We start from the raw sequence: 18,228 nt of genomic DNA, 5'->3' as shown, positions 1-18,228 counted from the left end.
CAGAGATAGAGACTTTATAAAGGACACAGACAAACACAATTGAAGATTTTAAAAAACCCTTAAAATAAACCATGTTTAAAACATCAGCACCCATTGGTCTTAAAGGTGCTTACTTTTTATTTCTCCCATGGGATCCAGGGAACTGGGCAAAGGAAGCTCTGGCTCTTTCCTTCCTTCCCCAGAGGACCAGGAGGGAGGGAGCCTCAGTCAACAGAAGGAAGAGAGGCTTGGCTCAGTAGCTGTACTGTGCAATTGAGAGGCCTGGCAAAGCAAGCTCTGCCTCCCCCCTTCCTCCCCAAGAAGGAGCCTCAGCCAATGGAGTGAATTGAGGTTTTTCTCTTTAGCTCTTGTGTGGTTCAGCAAGCCTTGTAAAGCAAGCTGTTATGCAGAAGGGAGCAAGAGAGGGAGAAGGAAGCAGATAAGAGCCAGTTGCTTAGGGGCCTGATAGCCCTCCAGGGGCCTGATTCGGCCCCTGGGCCACGTTTGACACCCTGGTCTAGATGCCTCTTTGGCCTAATTCTTGCAGGAGGCTAGGAACCCATGCTGTGATATTTGTAGCCAGTGTTTCCTCTAAGCTGAACTGGCACGAGCTAGCTCAGACGTTGTGTCTTAGCTCAGGAAAAATGGCCCTAAAGCAAATTTATTTTTTGCAGTAGCTCAGAACTTTAATCCCAGTAACTCACAGTAGAATTTTTGCTCCACAGCTTAGAGGCAGTAGTTTATCTAGGCTGCAGATTGGTGTGTGTGTGTGGGAGGGTATCTTGTAATGGAATGCTCTTCCTTACAGAGAAAATTAGATGCTGGGCTAGAATCTCCTTCCACTAATTTTTTGTTTAGATTTTTTTTCTCCCCTGTGTAGCATGGAGCAATATTCATCCGTGTGAGCTACCTGCAATCACAAGTAGTGCAGTTGGGACTCAGGCTTTGTGATCCAGTTACATACCAAATGGCATAACTGTTCCATTCTTTCATGCGATGGTTTTTGTTTGCAGGTTTTTTTCTTGGAAGGTTGAAGTTGGTTTGAAAGAAAATTCCTGTTTGTGCTGTCTATCATTGTTCCCCTTTGCCTCTGGAAAAGAGATTGTATGCCTTCTTGTAGTGTTACAAAAACCCTTTTGGCCAAAGTACAAGGGTCAGATAAATGAGTGTACTCCATGGGAAGCAACACCTCACTCAGCCACTTTTAGCATTCTTAAAGTTGTTGTCTGGCTGTTTTCAGGGACATTTTTGCTTAGCCATTTCTGTTCCATAATCAGCATTGAAACAGATGTGCAAGCACCAGCTGTTTCCGACTCTGGGGTGACATTGCATCATGACATTTTCACGGCAGACTTTTTAAGGAGTGGTTTGCCATTGTCTTCCCTAGTCATCTACACTTTACCCCCAGCAAACTGGGTACTCATTTTACTGACTTCGGAAAGATGGAAGGCTGACCTTGAGCCAGCTACCATAACCCAGCTTCCGCCAGGATCGAACTCAGGTCTTGAGCAGAGAACATGGACTGCAGTACTGCAGCTTACCCCTCTGCGCCACAGAGCTCCTTTATATAGTATTACATTCCCCATAAAAAGCAACACTTAGAAGTTGTCCCTAAGATTCTGTTTCTCTCTGCAGTTTCCCCTTTAAATTTTGTATCTTTATTTACAGGCTAATTAGTTTGTTTACTTATGGGTTTCTGAATAAATTATAACTTCTTATTCAGGTAGGGGGGATTAATTACTTCATTTTGCTGCCCAAATGACAGTTCATGAGTTTGTGATTGCCAGCATCTTTTTCAGTGGGTACTTGCTTTGACTGCAAAATGAAAAGCAGTAATTAAGCTGCCTCTGTTCCACTCCTGACATGTCATTATCAGTTGGTTTGGGAGTGTTGTGTCCAGTTCACTTGAATAGGAGTTAATCTGGAAGCAGAAACAAAAAAAGAGTCAATTTGTAAAGTGGAGGTAGCCCCAAGGAACCTGAACAGCGCCAACATTGCACAAGTTGTCATTGCAGTTATGTTTTCAAGTTTGGAAAAAGGAGATCTGAAAAGACAGGTCTGGCAGTGGTGTGTGTTTGTGTGGCAGCACTGGACATGGCAAACTGAGTAAACAAATGATGTCCATTCCAGACTAAACAGCTAATGTGGAAGCAACCCATGTCCAATGCTAATTACATTTTTGCACCAACAGGGAAATATCTGCGGTCTGACAAGCAGTTAGATGCTTAATTCAAAGGGAACCCATTAAAATAAGAAATCTTGAGAGAGGAAATAATTTCATATCCTGCCAGTCATTGATCCAGCTTGAAATCTAAACCACTGATCTCCCCAATGTCTAATTAGAACCATGTTTGTTTGTTTTTTTTAAAAAAGATCTAAATTAAACAGCAAGCAGCCCTCATTGATGCAACCAGAACTGATTATAGAAACTTTTACTGTGAGGAACTCTAGATTAAACGGGTCATTCTGGCTAGAAAGATTCGATACCCATCCCCCAGCCAAGGCAGCGGCATTTAGAAGCAAAAAGCTTAGATTCTGGATCAAGTTTGTGTTGGAAATAAGGATGTAGTCCAAGAACTGACCCATAATTTTTTACCGTTGAGCTGATAGTCATCCCTGCATCTTAGTATCTACCTGGCTTGCACTAGATAGTGGATCTTAGCAATTGATAGTCTGAGGTGTATAGATTTTTTTTCTGAAGAAATTATATAAAAACTGCCAGATTTGGTGGGATAGTACTTCTGCAATATACAGAAGTATAGGCTGAAGCCAGCGGATGCCATAATATGGAGTTCTGGGTGCTGCAAAAGCAAAGCTCCGGGGCTTTGTAAGACTTCCAGTAAAATTTCACACAAGGCAAGGCTTTTTTTTTTTTAGCAGGAACTCCTTTGCATATTAGGCCACTCCTCCCAATATAGCCAATCCTTCTGGAGCTTACAGTAGGCCCTGTACTAAGAGCCCTGTAAGTTCTTGAAGGATTGGCTACATTGGGAGGCGTGGCCTAATATGCAAAGGAGTTCCTGCTACAAAAAAAGCCCTGAAAGTATGTACAGAGCTACACCCACAAAGGAAATCAACCGGGAAGTCATTGCAGGCTGAGATAGGAGCATTGTTTGTGAGTCGGTGTCCTTGCTCTCTCAAAGGATTAATGCAGCAGGAGGCTTGCCTAAAAGTCCTAGGTTGGGTGCACTGAGTGCTTCCTCCACTGGAAGGATTCCTGCCTGCATAGCATATAGCACAATTTTCTCACCTCTCCCTCCCAGAGCAGTCCAAAATGCCATCCCAAGAGCTGTTCCCTAGTGCTCTAAGGGGCATGGTTTCATATTTGAAATGTGCTTTTATCAATTGTCTCAAGAAATACCATTGTTAGATGCTGTTCAAGTAAATAGTATGACAAAGCCCTTTCCCTGGAGACCGTTCAGTCTCATTCTGCCAAAGAGGTCTCAAAATACTGCTTTTGCTGGCATTGAAGCTGGTTCCCTAAAGCAACTGGCTGCTGTTTCTAGGGGCAGCTGGAACTGGGGAAATCAGTTAATAAAGAAAATACAGTGAACTCTAGTCTACGGTATCTGCACTTCAGCTTCATCCAATACTGCAGCCTCCTCATTTTCCATGCAAAACTGCTCACATCTAGTTGATAACAAGTGTTCCAGGCTGGTATATCAGTGCAGGAGCCAGAGCACTAGGAAGAATCTAAATCACTTCAATATGGCCATACAGTATGGTTGTCATGCCATGAAGTGCTTGGCAGGGAGCTCTGGTGGTTTGGTACTAAGTGAAGGTTATTACTGCCTCTTAGGCTGTGTTGCAGGAGTGTGGGGCCTGGGGGTTCCAGACGTGAAGTGCTAGCAACGATGGGAAAGAGAGATAATCGTTCCAGTCTCTCCAGGGATACTTGATACGTCCATGTAGAGTTTATACATCTGCAGTTCAGACACAGCCACCGCCTTAGCCAGTTTATAAGTCTCAAATGACCTGAACGTCTAGAATGTATTGAGAAGCACACAGCCAGCGCATGAATGGAATGCTACAAGCGTCAGCATTCAAGCCACAGTCCAGCACATAGTTAAGGACACTTACTGCACCTTTTATTAGAAGGGACGCCAGCCGGTGGGGTTCAAATGCAGACTGGGTGTTTTTTTAAAACACAGGCAGTACTTAGCTTAAATGTTACTCACTTTTTAGAGTTTGTAAACAGTGCCTGGAATTTAGCATCACGTTTAGCAACTTGGCTGTGTTTTCATTTAGAGCACTAGTTTTCAGAACGTGAGGAGGCATTTCTAAGAATATGTGCTGAAAGTTGCACCCAGCTTATCAAGCAGAGCTAGAGGACTGGGAGATGGATTCTGTAGCATACCCCTTGCTCATCTGAGGGACTGAGTTATTGCAGATTCTCACTCTTTCTCTCTCCATCCCCCACCCCGCCAGCCGCTAGGGATATACAGTGGAAGGATGCCGTGGTCCTCAGGATCTGCTTATGAACTTCCCAGAGGCCAGCATCACATTCCTGGGCCCTTCCTCCACACTCAACTCATACGTACAGCAAAGATTTTGATTTTGTTTCGGAAAATAACAAATGCAGTAATAGGCTTGCACTTGTGAAACCTAACTTGTCTGTCCCCCATCTATGCTTGGATGGGCACAGACCAAGAACAGGACCACTTCTTTGGCCTTATGTTCACTGCTGCAACACAGCATCCACTTCACAGCTAGTAAGCCCAAGTAACTCATCCATGAAATGATGATATTGGATTTATATCCCGCCCTCCACTCTGAATCTCAGAGTGGCTCACAATCTCCTTTACCTTCCTCCCCCACAACAGACACCCTGTGAGGTGGGTTATGCTGAGAGGACTCTCACAACACCTGCCCTTTCAAGGACAACTCCTGCAACAGCTATGGCTGACCCAAGGCCGTTCCAGCAGCTGTAAGTGGAGGAGTGGGGAATCAAACCCGGTTTCCCAGTTAAGAGTCCACACACTTAACCACAACACCAAACTGGCTCTCATTTAACTTAATCTAATTTAACTTAATCCAAGACAAAGCGGTCTGAGCCCCAAAATGGCAATGATTCCGCACACACAGCTCATTGCATAGGAAATAAAAACTCTGAATCCCTTTGAATCCCTATAATCCCCAAATCCATTCTCCATTAATTAAGGATCTGCTTACCTTATGATCCTACCAAGAGCCCCATGGCGCAGAGTGTTAAAGCTGCAGTATTGCAGTCGGAGCCCTCTGCTCATGACCTGAGTTCGATCCCTGGTGGAAGCTGGGTTTTCAGGTAGAGGATTTGCTAAGACCTGAGTATGGGAAGCTCATATGGAAAGAAATATTGTGCCAATCATGGACCCTCTTCATTATAGTTAAAGCCCCAGGTCCCCTAATAGTACCAAGCAGAAAAATAAATCAGGGAAACCCAACTAGCTAATGAAGACCTTGGACATGCTTAAAAGCTTGGTTGAACCTTTTTAGGGTGGAGGGAGAGGTCTGATGCCTTATGAGACTATTTGGGCTGTTTTATGTGTAGAATCAAAAAGTTGGAAGGGATCTCCAGAGTCATCTAGTCCAACCCCTACACAATGGGTAGTCAAACATCAGTTTTTACATCCCAAAAGCTGCCTGGTTTGATGGAGGAGCTTTGCTCTTTTTATCACATGTCACTGATTCAGAATGCTAACTGGCAAAAAGACTGATAATGCTGAGCAGATGGAAGAGTACAACCCACACAAATCAAGATTGCAGGTTGATCTGCATTCATCAAGCCTGCTGAATTAAGGATACTGCTTCTGTAATCCTTGATCCTAACTCACAAACAAAAGCCTTTATTGGCATATATCAGATAGATAAGGCAAAAAAGAGATACAGAAATAACAAAATACACCAGTCATATACAGCTATACATTGGACAATCGGTCCTTGATTACCATACTCAAGAATAAAGCAACCTTTTCAGTTATTTCAGATGGCAAATCATTCAGAAGATGGCATACCTTTGCAGCATCTGAGCAATTTATCATATTGAGCAGAATTGGGTCTAGAAACCCAAGGTGTATAGTATCATATTAGGAGCAGTAAGGAAGAATATGAGATAATGAATCAACTTGCTTTAAGTTGCATGTACAAAGTCTTAATGAGAGTGGGATTTTTTTTTTATATCTACCATATGTAACTGCTGATGGGATAGTATTACATCTGGCAAGAGTAAATGCTCTGTGCAATTGTGGAACATGGAGAGTTTATAGATAAGAAGGTAGATGACCAATAATTGAGGAAATTCCAAAATTCAAAGGGGAGCAAGATGTATTTGCAGCACTGAATAGTTTTTGCAATTCTGCATCTAAGATTCTACGTTTAATTAGATAATATGCATTTGTAAAAGGGAGCATGTAGAGAGAATCCATACATAAACCTAAGATGGATATTTTCTTCTTTGCAAGCAATCCATTTGGACAAGGAAGATTCAGACAGCATTTGGTATAAATAGCTCCCACAGCCAGCGAAATAGTGCACACATAATCAATGTTTGATAGATATAAGCCATGCTCTTGTTTCTAACATATTGAGGCCTGATTCTAGACAAAGAGTGGCATATGGGACACAGCGAGGTAGACCCATGATTTTCCTAACAAATTTGGGCTGAACTCTTTCAATATTGGTGTCAAGCATAGAGATTTCAAAAGAACCAACCGATGATTTTGAAACAAAGTATTGGTTTATTGTTAATCCACTGTGCTCATGGTAAGACCATATTGAAAGTGATACATAATAGCTGGCTATAAGGGGTACATCAAAGAGATACTAAAGAACGCAAAGAATTCTCGCATATGCATATGAAAAGCTACAATCACAGGTTCGGCTATCTTTTGTGGTTACAAACATCCTGGGTCTCAGGCTCAGGCCTGGGAATCGTCCCAGGGAGGCACTATCTTCAAAGCTGGCATTTCTACATTTGTTACAGTAGGTGCGAACTAGAGAATGGTTTACATAGCTTTGATATGCAGCAGGACAGTGAGATAATAAACAATACAGCTTTCTACTGAGAATAAAATGTATGCTTGACAATTGGACTCAAAGGCACTAATCCATGTTGGGATACCATACAGTAACTGCGGGATTACTTTGGCCTTATAGATTTTTAAAGCTGCTGGGACAAACTGGTTGCCTCTATTCAAGAAAAATTGAGAAATAGCTGATGCACTAATGGCTGCTAAGTTAATTATAGGTTTGCAGTGACATGACCAAGCCATGTTGTAGCTAAAGTGTAGACCCAGGTATTTAAAATTACTAACCTGTTCTATTTCTTTCCCATCAAATAGCCATTTGTGGGCTTTACAAGATTTAGCAAAAACCAGTATCTTAGATTTTTCATAGTTCAGATGCAGTTTGTTTTCTTGAAAAAAGCTAAGGCATCTGTTCAATAGTCGTCTGAGCCCAACCCTCGTACGAGAAAGGAATACTGTGTCATCCATGTATAGCAAAATGTGTACATGCAGGGAGCCCAATTTTGGGGATGACAATCTACTTCTGAAGGGAATTTTAGGTGTAAGTTCCCTGGAAGTTGAGATTTTGATTTGACAAGTAGTAGAGGAGTGTAGCATTATGATTAATCTGAGAAGTCTCTTATTGATGCCCAGTTGATAGTTTTATCCATAGTCGCTCTCTAATCCTAACTCACAGTGACCCTTTTCCAAAACCGAGCTCCTGAAAATTTCTGTTATTAAGTAGCAGGAAAGAGTCCTATGCATCTAACCTCATACAGATGGTTATGCAGCACAACTCCGCAGCATTTTGGCCTCTTACATGACAAATCAAATTCAGCTGTCATAAAACTAAAGAAGCTTAATTATGATTTTGTATGATGTCTGAATTGACAAACCCAAGGTTAGTAAACAGCTAGCAAATCAGAACCACAAAGCATGCTTTGTGGTAATTATAGTTTGGCATGGTGTCTGAATCAACAGGCCAGTAGTAAACAGCCATTTCTGTACTGCCAGAACCTCTGGCACAAGAGACATTTGAATGCTAATATGCATATCTATGTTTAAATAGGGTTGCCAGTCCCCCAGTCCCCAGCTCCCCTTTTCCACTACCACTCTAAGTGGCAGCAGGAGAAACAATAAGAAAATGCCTCTCAGGCTGATAGCATGATGTCACTTCCAGGTTTTCCTGGAAGTGATATCATGGCAAAGCTGACGTCACCCCTGGTCTCCCATTGATTGCTATGCCAGGCCTGCAATCCCTAGTTTAAAAAGAACTGATAATGCTGAGCAGATGGGAAATGAAAGTAGACAGAACAAATCTGAAAAACAGCCTTCATTGTACATTTAGAATCACAAGCTTCAGTTAAGATTCTAAACTACAGTTTAGCACAAGCCATAGTTTGGCTTCAAGCCTGAAACTGGGCTGAAAGGGAGGGCCTTATTTTATGACAGCTGTAAAGGCTGGATGAAAATGAAAATCGGCATTAGGGTGTAAGCTGTTCTGGTTGTACGTTAAATGAAACATAAAGTAATGGAGGCAGGTAAGAGCCAAGATGAAAATGTATAGTAAATGGCCCACTGAAATAAAACAAAGCCATGTTCTGGCAGCCATAATAAAATCCTGGAGGATTTTAGACATCTACCCAAGTTTTATTTTATTTTTTTCTTGAATTTCTTAGTCTAAAACTTAGTCTAAAAGATTTGACAGGAAGAGTATTGCACATGACTACTTGTTCACTTGTTTTGGCCTTATCTCATACAGGAGATTTTTTTATTTAAGTAATAACTTCTGGGTATGATGGAGGAGCTTTCCCCTTTGCTCTTTGAATAGCATATCACTGAGAATGCTAACTGGCAAAAAGACTGATGCGACACAGTTATAATAACGAAGGTAGCAGTTGCATACGTGAAATGGCTTTTATGCACAATCAACGATCAGGGGTCTGGAGACCTTTGAGGAAAGGTTGAAGGAGCTGGGGATGTTTAGTCTGGAGAGGAGGCGGCTGAGAGGTGGTACGATCACCATCTTCAAGTACTTAAAGGGCTGTCATATAGAGGATGATGTGGAATTGTTTTCTGTGGCCCCGGAAGGTAGGACCAGAACCAATGGGTTGAAATTAAATCAAAAGTTTCCAGCTCAACATTAGGAAGAACTTCCTGACCATTAGAGCGGTTCCCCAGTGGAACAGGCTTCCTTGGGAGGTGGTGGGCTGTCCTTTCTTGGAGGTTTTTAAACAGAGGCTAGATGGCCATCTGACAGCAATGAAGATCCTGTGAATTTAGGGGGAGGTATTTGTGAGTTTCCTGCATTGTGCAGAGGGTTGGACTAGATGACCCTGGAGGTTCCTTCCAACTCTATGATTCTATACCAGCTGCCCTGTGTAGGCTTTTTAAAAAGTCTTGTTTCCAAAACAGCATTGTTTACATCTACTGGGTTTTCAGCCCTAACAAGCATCTTAAACCATGAAGCAAAATCTGCATATTCTGATGTTTGGGGATTTCACCTGGGTCATTTGATTTGGTGTGAGAATCCCTGACAAAAATTGAGAAGCAGTCCATAATGATCTAAAATTTGCAGCATGAAAATGCTTAGCTGTTAATTTATCAATGTTTTTTTTTGGGGGGGGGGGGGTCAAGCATGAGATCTCAAAATAACCAGTCCTTTAATCTTGAAACAAAGTTTGGTTTATTGATAATCCATGTGGCTCATCCGAGCTGGGAAAAATTGGAACTGATACTTTGTAACCGTAGAATACAGGCTGTAAGATGGCACATCAAGAGTTCTATAAACAATTCTGCATTCACGTGTGAAATTCACACGCTAGGTTCCTTATCTATCTTGCGGCTAGCACATCCTGGGTTTAGGCCTGGCTGAGTCTGAGAACAAGTCCCAAGAGGTCTTATCTTCAAAGAGGACATTCCTGCATTTGTTGGTAAAAGCGAAGGAAGAAAGGTGGGTGTTGCTACTTTGATGTGCCTTAGTTTAATTCAGGGTTAGTAACAAATCTATAATCTGAATACTATAACAGAAGATGAATATACAATGCTTGACGGGGGGGTGGGTTACACCAAAGCACAGACTTCAGTTTTTGCTTCAGAAGCTTTAACAGCTCTGGTTGTTTTGGTAATTTGGTAAATAGGAAAGAAAGCCACCACAAAAGGATTGGTTATTCTTCTTGCAACTGCAGGACATCCTAGATTCAAGGGAGCAGTCCCAAGCACTGATGGTGGAAGTAATCTTCTTGCTGTGGATGGGCATTCTTGCTCTTGCCACATGCTCTCTCAGACACCAGTGCGGGGACTCTTAAGTCTCACCCTCCCTGACACCCTTTAATCCAGGGGTGGCCAAACTTGCTTAATGTAAGAGCCACATAGAATAAATATCAGATGTTTGAGAGCCGCAAGACATGAACAAATATTACACACACATCTTTATTAAAACTCTTAATACTTTCTTTGCAGAGAAAGATAAAATACATATGTATGCACTTTAGAACATTATTATTATTATTATTATTATTATTATTATTATTATTATTATTATTATTATTATTATTATTATTATTATTATTATTATTAATTTTATTTATATCCCGCCCTCCTCGCCTAGGCAGGCTCAGGGCGGCTAACAAACATTCAATAAAACATGTTATAAATACAGTAATTAAAATACATTAAGTGCATTAAACATACAGACACATTAAAATTATACAACAGCATAAATTTTTTAAAACAACACTAATCCAGCATCTATAATCTATAATATATCTATTCTATAATTTAACAGCAGCAGAGGTGTTCCGGGCGCTGTTACATATTTAAATGACCATGACCATGCTAGAAGGGGACTTAAAAAAAAAAAAGCCAGGAATAACAGTCCGCATAAGACCAGCATAGGGAAAGGTTAGGGAATTATTTTTGGCACCAGTGGGGGAAGGAAACACATGTGCCATATAAATCACTGGCCACTGTTTGCATCACTATGCATCTCTCTTTGCCTTGGCACCAAGGTCAGTAAATTCAGCTCCCACAGGAGCTATGAAACTAAGGGGGAACCCTGCACTGCCCTCTTTAATTCCATCCCTCCTTCCAGTGGCTCTTTTGGCAGTTGTATATGTAGCCCCTATGTAAATAAACCTCAGTCCCAAGACCAGGAGAGCAGTTTGGTAGCAACAAAAACAGACCAAATTCCTCAGAAGTGCAGGCAGACCTCTTGACTGGGCAAGCTGCAGCAGTATAGCAAACACAGATTGTTTATTTAGGAGTTGCATTTTCATCCCACTTCTCAGCCAAAATTGACTCCCAAAGCAGACCATGAGAATTAAAACACTCCCCCCACCCCACACACAAACCCAACAGAAATGACAATTAAAATTCAACATGAATGTTCCATGGGAAGGGAATTCTCCGCTGCGCTGGATCCAAGCACTTTGGAGGAGTGCCCAGTTGTTTCTTCCACTCCCTCCGATGGCCTCACGGATATATAGCTTTGCAGAGCATCTGAGCTGCCGTTCGTTTTTCAAGACAAGAGAGCTGAACTAGGACATGCCTTCGTTAAAGTCACAGCGAGTGACTTGCATAGATGCCACACGCACTTCCCTCGGGCTGCTGCTGTGAATCCAGGGAGAGCTGGTGAATCTCTTGACAGCGTGAAGTGTGTCTTCATGATGAGCAAAGCTGTTCTGCATCTGGACTTTACCAGATATGGAAATTTTTCTTATGCCTTCCAGCTGAGCAAAAACGGAAGGATCTTTACTAAACAAATGCTGCTAACAGACGACTCCTCTCTCCTGCTTGCTTCCTACCCCCCTGACACTAAAGCAGGTGCATCAGGAAGATGAATTTATTTGAAAAAGGATCATAGAATCATAGAGTTGGAAGGGACTTCCAGGGTCATCTAGTCCAACCCTCTGCACAATGCAGGAAACTCACAAACACCTCCCCCTAAATTCACAGGATCTCCATCGCTGTCAGATGGCCATCCAGTCTCTGTTTAAAAACCTCCAAGGAAGGAGAGCCCACCACCTCCCGAGGAAGCCTGTTTCACTGAGGAACCGCTCTAATGGTCAGGAAGTTCTTAATGTTGAGCCGGAAACTCTTTTGATTTAATTTTAACCCATTGGTTCTGGTCCTACCTTCTGGGGCCACAGAAAACAATGCCACACCATCCTCTATATTAAGTGTGGCCAACGGTAGCTCTCCAGATGTTTTTTGCCTACAACTCACATCAACCCCAGCCATTGGCCACGCTGGCTGAGGCTGATGGGAGTTGTAGGCAAAAAACATCTGGAGAGCTACCGTTGGCCACCCCTGCTCTATATGAATAAAATTAAAATGTAGCACAAAAACATTTTGCCTGCGATGCTAGAGGGGTTTTTTTGTTAAATATTTGATTGTTAAACTATTTAGCCCCATTCAAAATTGAAAAGTGAATCAGCAAAATTGCTGTGTCTCTAGATACCACCCCCCCCTCCCTGGCACAACTCTGCACAGGAAAGCTTTTTAACCTTCTCCTGTTCAGCAGTCCAAGCCTATGAAAGAGCCCCTCCTGCACCCCTTTCTGCCTTGGCTCAGTTAAGAGTTTCCAGGCTGTCCACACCAGCCAGTTTCTCGGGGGCCTGAAATGGAGCCCTCTGGGGGGCCGCATGTGTGACACCCTGGTCTATGCTTTTTCAGGGGCTTCTCTCCGAAGCCCTGCATGGTCCACCAGGATATCGTAAGGACTGACACCCTGCTGCTGCCACAAGGGCCTGCCCAAGCTTTACCATCTTCATTCAGAGGCAAGGTGGGTGAGCACGACATAGCAGAGCCTTTTGGGCAGTGGGACTCTCTTCGTGAAAGGTCTTTCCCTGACCCCTTGCCCAGCTGATGCCAAAACTGTCTACTTTCTGGTGCCAGGCCAAAATGTTATTATTTCCCTAGCTCTTATAAGTGTTTGCTTATTCCCACTTGGTATTTTTAAAAACTTTTTTTTGTTATTTCAGGGGGGGAAGTAAAAATGTATCATTTTCTGCTGAATACTTCTTTTAAAAAACACTATTATTAGTTGCCTCCTATGTCTGCAGTTTTACTTATCTTGATTGTCGCATATTAGTATTGTCTTTACTGTTTTGAAACTGCCTTCGGCCAGCTCCTTTGGAAAGTTGCAGAGCAGAACTATTTTAAAGAAGTCAGTGTATACCAGGGGTGGCCGGATTGTGTAATGTAAGAGCCACACAGAATAAACATCAGATGTTTGAGAGCCACGAGACTTGAACGGCAGATGTTTGAAGGGAGGGAGAGAGGAGGAGAGAGAGAGGTGGAAAGAAAGCAACTTGAACTTTAAGTGCCTTCTCCAAGCCATCTGACAAGGCAGTGAGGGCTTCAAGAGCCACACAATATGTGTGAAAGAGCCACAATTTGGCCACCCGTGGTGTATACTTGACTGATCTGCTGCTTCTGAGACACAGGCCAGGGAGAGCTTGGGTGCATAAACAGGAGCCTGCCTTGCTAATGCCCTTCATATGCGGGGCATATTAAGATGGAGACAGAGTGCTCTTTATTTGGTTTTCACAAATGTTGATATGCATAATTTAAAATGGTCTCCTTCCTTGAACAGAATCCTACGTCCACCATTGACTGCAACGTCACCCCAGAGTTGGAAACTACTGGTGCTTGCACAGGGGACTACCTTTTTTACTTTGGGCTTCAGGAGATGAGAGGAAGTCCAGCCCACTAAAGCACAGTGTTCCATAGGGAAGATGTGTATAATACATGCTCTCTCTCTCTTTTTTAAATGTATGGTTCCAAAAATCTGTTTTCTTGATTTTGTTCTTCCAGGCAATTTGGAGCGGTTGGGTCACGCCTGACTGGGGCAGGATGGGGTGGCTGCACTGTGTCAATGGTTCCTGCAGACAAGCTGGAGAGATTCCTAGCAAATGTAAAAGAGGCTTACTACAAGAACAGTGACCAAAGGTTAACACTGGACGAAAACAGCCTGTTTGCTACCAACCCAGGTGGCGGAGCTATGGTTTTTCTTGAGGCCTAAAGGATGCCAATTTTTTTTTTTTAAAAGAACGATTCGGGGCACTGGGAAATTGGCAGGACTTCCTCTGCCACAACAAACAAACACCTTTGCTGGTTTTTATTATAATAAGAATTAACCATGATCCAGATGCGTTTTTAAATATAGATCTATTATTAATGTATTTTTTTCTCTGCTAAAGATGTGCTTCCAACAAGGACCATCCAAAAAGCTGATTTCTGTCTGGACTTTATGATGCAGAAGCTGATCTGCCAAAAGCTGATTCATTAAACAAAATGAAATTAACCAGATTTGCAATGAAAAACTACTCCATCTCATACTTTATTGACCTGAAAGAGAAGTCATGTTTAATCCCAAGTATGGTGCTGAGCTTAATTCAGTGGAAGGAATGATTCAGCCAGTTTCTGGAATCTCAGAATTGGGGCGGGTTCACCATTGAATCCACCATTGAATCCGCAGCACTAGATGCTGACTGGCCTGGTGATGGGTTCTCCTGTTGAAGCAAAACACCACAGCAAACAGTTGCAATTCACTGTATTCTTTTTCTAATTCAGGTCAGCATTCAGGAAAACCTTCTACCCACCTTCCATGACTCCCGGTGAGCTATTGTATGGACTGCAGAAAAAAAAAAGTTCTGGAAGATGATGAGGCTGATCACCTTGGGTGGGGCACATGGTCTGTAAGTGTGCCAGCTGTGATGATTTTGGGACAAGCACTAGCCCAAAGCACTTTCTCCATGGCCATGGACAGAGGATGCCACTTGGAGGGAGGGTTTCACCACTACCCTTTGGTACATGGTGTTCCCCAAGGGGCAATCCTCTCTCCTCGCCTACTTGATTTGGAGTTTTGGGCTGGGTTGTCACCAGTATGCTAACGACACCCAGTTGTGTCTGTTGATGGACAGTCACCTGGATACCACCCCAGATATTTTGGCCAAGGGTTTGGAAGCTGTGTGGAGTTGACTGAAGCTAAATTCGCCAAAGCTGGAGGTCCTGTCCTGGGTTGGGTGATGATTGGGTCAGAGATCCAACTCCAAACTCTTGATGGATCAGAGATCCAACTCCAAACTCTTGATGGGTGTTTCTAACACCAACACCAACAATGAAGAGCTTGGATGTGGTTTTGGATGCCTTGCTCTCAAGGTCCAAGTCACGTGTTGTTAGATCAGCATTCTTCCCTCTTCAGTGGGTCAAGGAACTGGTCCCTTATCACTCTTCTCATGATGTTGCTACAGTGATCCATGCAACAGTCACCTCCATAACTCTCATTATGCAGGGTTACCCTTGAGACTGACCCAGAAACTTCAGCTGGTCCAGAATGCAGCGGTACGTGTCCTCACTGGGACACCTGTAAGAGCCCATATATAATTGGTGCTCCTCCAGCTGCACTGGCTTCCAGCTGAATACCAGATCAGGTTCAAGGTGTTAGTTTTGACTGTTAAAGCCCTATGCGGTCTGCAACCAACATATCTGCAGTAATGTCTCTCTCAGTATGTCCCTCAAAGAGCTCTTCACTGTATGGATCAACACCTTTTGGTGATCCCCAGCCTCAAAGATATCAGCCTCAACCAGAGCCAGAGCTTTTTCAGCTCTGGTGCATCCTGGTGGAACACTCCCCCAAGTGAGATCCAGGCCCTGCGGGACATAATACAGTTCTGCTGGGCCTGCAAAACGGAGATGCTCCACCAGGTCTATGGTTGAGACAGTGGAATTCCATTTGTATTAGTCTCCCCTTCTCTACCTCTTTCTGTTTTCCTTCTCACCCACTTACTTTAGCATTTTATAATCTATGGGCACACAGATGTAGAATTCTGAGAACAGTTGTTACTTGCGGTGTTCCTTTAAGCTGAGTTAGTGTGAGCTAGCTCACCATTTCTTAGCCTCTGTCTCACACATTTTTGTTTTCACTCAGGAAAAATGGCCCAAGAACACACTAACATATGCAGTAGCTCACAACTTTAATGCCAGTAGCTCACAAAGTAGATTTTTTGCTCACAAGACTCCACAGCATAGAGGGGGCACTGGTTATTTGAGCTATGGATTGCCATCTAATGGTTTAGGATTAATGGATTTTATATAGGCTAATCGATTATAATGTACGGTTCATTGTTTTTATTGTGTTTACTGTTTTATATGCATTGTTGTAACCTACGCTGAGCCTTGCTGTGTGTGTGTGGGGTGGGGGTGGGGAGCGAGAAATCAAACCATTCAATAAATAAAGAAGCCCTGTGGCAACAGGGTTCCAGACATTAGCAGTAGTGGGAAGTGTTAAATTAAGGAGCCATGCAAGGTTGCTGGGCTGAGAAGGCAGGTCAGAGCCTGTGCAGATTTTGTGAACAATGCTGGTCATTTAAAAATAGAGCAAAGTGAGCATTATGAGATTTGTCCTTGGCCCCTCCCATTCCACTGCAACCCTGGATAGGACCTAGTGAGGTTTCTGATGGAGGGAGCATTAGCCGCCCTAAATCAGGCAGTAGTTGTTGAGCAGGCCTTTGAGGTATTGCTTTGGCCCCTTTCGCCTGCCTGGATAAAGGACAAAGGGCTTCTTCTCAACTCTAGAAGCTGAAGGTGGACATCCCACCCAAGTGTCCAGCATATGCATGTGAGACAAAGTGCAACGTGCTCTTTGGGCTGATTTAAAATTAATTTTGATCACAAAGCTCCTCACTCTTCATCTGAGCTGCAAAACATACTTAAAAGATTGATATAAAAGGGTGACAAACCAGTTTCTGGATTAAGGCCTGTGTTCTCAGCCTTAATTCATTGGGATTCTTGCTGAGTTTCACCAACAGCCTAGAAACAAAAAGCAATTACAATTTAGTGATCTCTCTGCTATAGTCCTCTTTATTTGCTACTGCTGCACTTTTGTAGACTTGCCACTTGTGGTTCCTAATTTAGCCTAGTGCAAGTGACAATTCACTGAGTTGTCTGGGATATTTCTAGGCAGAGCTAGGCCAACGCAACGCTTTTCCCTCAAGAGTTCTTCTTGCTGCAGGGGTGAGTGACATCCCAGAGAGATGCCTGTCATACAACGTAACTGTTCTAGAAGCGTTTAAACCAAGCCAAGAGAATAGTAGTGTTTCAATACGCTAATAAAACCTGCATCTCCCACCATCTGGAATTTAGGATTCATGCTGGCCTGTAAATGTGTACTGAATTCCAACACAGAATCCTCCATTGGACTTTTGGTCTGCATTATTGTTATTTTTAATTAATGTATGAAAACTTCTGCCACAAGGTATTCAGAAACAATCTTTTTACTTCAGCACAGAAGGCAGACATTCTGTTAGTTGTGTTAGCCCTCCTTAAGTTGAGGAAGAACAATTTGAGGCTCCCCATTGTTAGTTGAGAATACAACCAAGACTGGAAAGAAGGAAAGAAAAACAGCCTGTTTTCCTGGCTCTCTTCTTAGGGAAGTTTTCCATGCTTTTCTAAAATAGAATCAAAGAACTGGATCCAGTGATCTGTTAGCCAGAGGCACTGCCAGTCAGATCTTCACATGGTCCTCTTCCTACCTCCCAAGCAGTGCACAGGACCCACATGGACTACTAGTGGGCGGGGGGCTGCAGTTGGAGGGGTAAGGGTGTGAAGATTCCACTCCTTCCTTCAGCCAGGTTAGTGGGGGTCTCCCTTTTGTTTTGGACCAAAGCAGGTTACATCATTCTCCTTTCCCCCTTTTGATCTGCTCAGCAACTCTGAGGTAGGTTAGGCTGAAAGTCTATGACTGGTATGAAATCACCCAGTCAGCTTCCACAGCAAGAACCTGGGTCTGGCAGACCCTGCTCTGAAGTGCTAACTCCTATGCCATGCTTGCTGTCATGGGGGAGGAGCTGCTGCTGAACAGGCCAGGCCTGTCGATCTCCTGGCATCACCACTGAACTCCAGACAACAGATCTCTCTCCCCCTGGGGAAAATAACTGCTGTACAGGGTGGACTCTATGGCATTATATTCAGCTGAGGCCTTTCCCTTTACTGACAGAACCAAGGTTGGTTGCCTAGCAGCAGCCTAGTAATTTCCTGAGTGGCCCAATCCTCATTTGTCCTTGGGTGAGGCTGAGAGGAGGAGCGAGTGAGTGACAAGACAGAGGTGACCACCGTGGCCTCTTAGGAAACGCTCTTACCACTTTTATTCCCTGTCTTTTTGCTGTCTCCTTGCCACCACTGCCTACCTTCTCTTCTGAATGCCACAGAAAGAAAATAGGTGACAGAGGGCAGGAGAGAGGAGTGGACTCAACCAATGGAA

General features: G+C 43.3%; 2 protein-coding genes across 4 annotated transcripts in view; one reads left to right on the top strand and one right to left on the bottom strand.

The window, feature by feature from the left end:
- The window catches only part of GALK2 (galactokinase 2), an 85,634-nt gene extending 71,344 nt beyond the window's left edge, over positions 1-14,290 (top strand). For all 3 annotated transcript variants that reach the window (XM_060259850.1, XM_060259851.1, XM_060259852.1), the window contains one exon: positions 13,782-14,290. In XM_060259850.1, coding sequence (XP_060115833.1) covers positions 13,782-13,989 — 208 coding nt within the window. In that variant the 3' untranslated portion in view covers positions 13,990-14,290. The remainder of the gene's footprint in view (positions 1-13,781) is intronic.
- The window catches only part of FAM227B (family with sequence similarity 227 member B), a 143,662-nt gene continuing 139,717 nt past the window's right edge, over positions 14,284-18,228 (bottom strand). The window contains exons 15-16 of the mRNA XM_060259970.1: positions 16,709-16,778; positions 14,284-14,479 (exon numbers count right to left, since the gene is read on the bottom strand). Of these exons, the coding sequence (XP_060115953.1) occupies positions 14,399-14,479; positions 16,709-16,778 (151 nt within the window). The 3' untranslated portion in view covers positions 14,284-14,398. The remainder of the gene's footprint in view (positions 14,480-16,708; positions 16,779-18,228) is intronic.

Source organism: Heteronotia binoei, chromosome 19 (genome assembly GCF_032191835.1).
Source record: "Heteronotia binoei isolate CCM8104 ecotype False Entrance Well chromosome 19, APGP_CSIRO_Hbin_v1, whole genome shotgun sequence".
Classification (NCBI taxonomy): domain Eukaryota; kingdom Metazoa; phylum Chordata; class Lepidosauria; order Squamata; family Gekkonidae; genus Heteronotia; species Heteronotia binoei.
Note: the sequence above shows the minus strand (reverse complement) of the source record. Positions and strands in the feature narration are given on the sequence as shown.